Source organism: Culex pipiens, chromosome 2, assembly GCF_016801865.2.
Source record: "Culex pipiens pallens isolate TS chromosome 2, TS_CPP_V2, whole genome shotgun sequence".
NCBI lineage: Eukaryota > Metazoa > Arthropoda > Insecta > Diptera > Culicidae > Culex > Culex pipiens.
In genome coordinates, this window is record NC_068938.1 from 14,084,923 (window position 1) to 14,086,649 (window position 1,727).

Below are 1,727 nucleotides of genomic sequence, written 5' to 3' on the forward strand. Positions count from 1 at the left end.
TAGTTGAATTGTTAGTAAGTGTTGACTTCTTTTCAGTTATTAGGTTTCATCACACACAAATTTATGAAGAACACTTGATTCGAATTCGGCCAAACTTACCCTAAATTGTCTCCTTGCAATAAATTCTGATTATTTTCTTTTTTTTCGAGACGTCATACCTTTAAGTTATGAGGTGTCACAGCGCAGTGATTGTCGTTTAACTGTTGTTTGGACACTTAGAACCACTTTTTTTTTCGGGGGTAATAAACCACCCGGGATAACAACACTCTACTATATAAGCAGATTGTATACCTTCTTAGGGTTCATTCTGAGGAGAGAATCACTGTGATAGTTACATTTAATTTATTCCGGCTTTTAAGATGTTGTTTTTAACTGTGTTAGCTCTGTTTGGATTCGTTGAAGTTCGGGGATATTTGCGTGAGTTTTGTTTGAAAGTTCTTCGAAAAAAGTGACTTTATTAAAAATATTTGCTTTTCAAGCTCCCTCGTTGAGTGTTTGTCATCGCGATGATCCCGACCTGGATCGGTGTGTAATTGCCGTGGTCAACAAACTGCGGACCAACATTGCCAGTGGGGACTTTGGAGATGGGGTAATGGTGCCAAGTTTAGATCCGGCCTATATCGATCGACTCGATGTGGACGATGGAGCTAATTTGCATGCCGTCTTCAAGAATCTAACCGTTACTGGAGGGAAAAATTTCAATGTGGATAAGCTTAGGTAAGATATCAAATATTGTAACACAGGAAAGTTTGTAGAAATGTTTTATATTTTTTAACAGTGTAAATGTTCCTGATAAGACGATGAACATGTTGATTACTTTGAACAAGCTAAAACTTAAGGGAAGGTACACAATGAAGATGAAGATCTCGTTACTTCAAATCGATGGCGATGGTGATGCCACTTTGGATATGAGTAAGCAATTCAAAAGAAATCATATAACGAAATTAGTCTCATGATGGTCCCCCTTTCCAGCTGACACCAAGTTCCTCCTCAAGATGCACTACCTGCTGAACAAGCAAAACGACACCGGCCGAACGACGATGAAATTTGCACCCGTCGATCTGAAGGTGAAATTCGCCGGCGACTCCAAGTTCCACCTGACGAACCTGCTCCGGAACCAGCCCCGCCTGAACAAGGCCGCCAACGAAGCCATCAACGAAAGTCCGGAGCTGATCCTCGAAAAAGCCAAACCCGCCGTCCAGCAGTTCTTCTCGAAGGCCTTCACCGAAATCGCCAACGGAGTCATGAAGGAGGCCGAGGAGGAAGAAGCGTTCCCGCTGTGATTACGAGAGTGTTTTTTTTTGTTTTCAGTAAAAGTTACGAAATCTTGAATAAATAGTTAAATCCCACCAAAACGATGCTTGCGTGGACCGGTTTGGTCAATCAGCACAGCAAATAGCGAACAAATTTGCGAATCCCATCAAGTTCTTTGGCTGTTTATTTGTCTTAAAGCTCGCTGTAGAATTCCTCGCTGAAGATTGAAGAAGATCAATAATTACACTCGTCTATCAACCATTGAGTCCAAAGTCTTTGTAAAACATCAAGAATTTCGCCTTCTTTTACCCCAGAAAAATTTCAACCAAACAACTCCCAGCAAATTTAATTGTTCTACGCAGCAGACAATCCCCCAAAACAGACAAACGAAGATTTGATTAATAAGAGCATGATTTGCAGGTCATGGAGCGCGCTGTAGCGATCATCATGAGGAAGTAATTCAGCCCCGAAGA

At 41.3% G+C, this 1,727-nt stretch overlaps 1 protein-coding gene across 1 annotated transcript; it reads left to right on the plus strand.

The window, feature by feature from the left end:
• The first annotated feature begins 230 nt into the window (after window positions 1–230).
• On the plus strand, window positions 231–1,372 carry LOC120413841 (uncharacterized). Its single transcript, XM_052708308.1, has 4 exons — window positions 231–417; window positions 480–717; window positions 779–912; window positions 973–1,372. Exons 1-4 carry the CDS (start codon window positions 360–362, stop codon window positions 1,281–1,283), a joined length of 741 nt encoding a protein of 246 aa, XP_052564268.1. The 5' UTR covers window positions 231–359; the 3' UTR covers window positions 1,284–1,372.
• The last annotated feature ends 355 nt before the right edge of the window (window positions 1,373–1,727 follow it).

What these genes read in the sequence shown, in the direction of transcription:
- LOC120413841 (XM_052708308.1), top strand. Translation starts at nt 360, where the DNA reads ATGTTGTTTTTAACTGTGTTAGCTCTGTTTGGATTCGTTGAAGTTCGG. An exon ending in TGAAGTTCGGGGATATTTGC is followed by an intron (nt 418 to 479) that starts GTGAGTTTTGTT and finishes TTGCTTTTCAAG; the next exon opens with CTCCCTCGTTGAGTGTTTGT. An exon ending in TTCAATGTGGATAAGCTTAG is followed by an intron (nt 718 to 778) that starts GTAAGATATCAA and finishes ATTTTTTAACAG; the next exon opens with TGTAAATGTTCCTGATAAGA.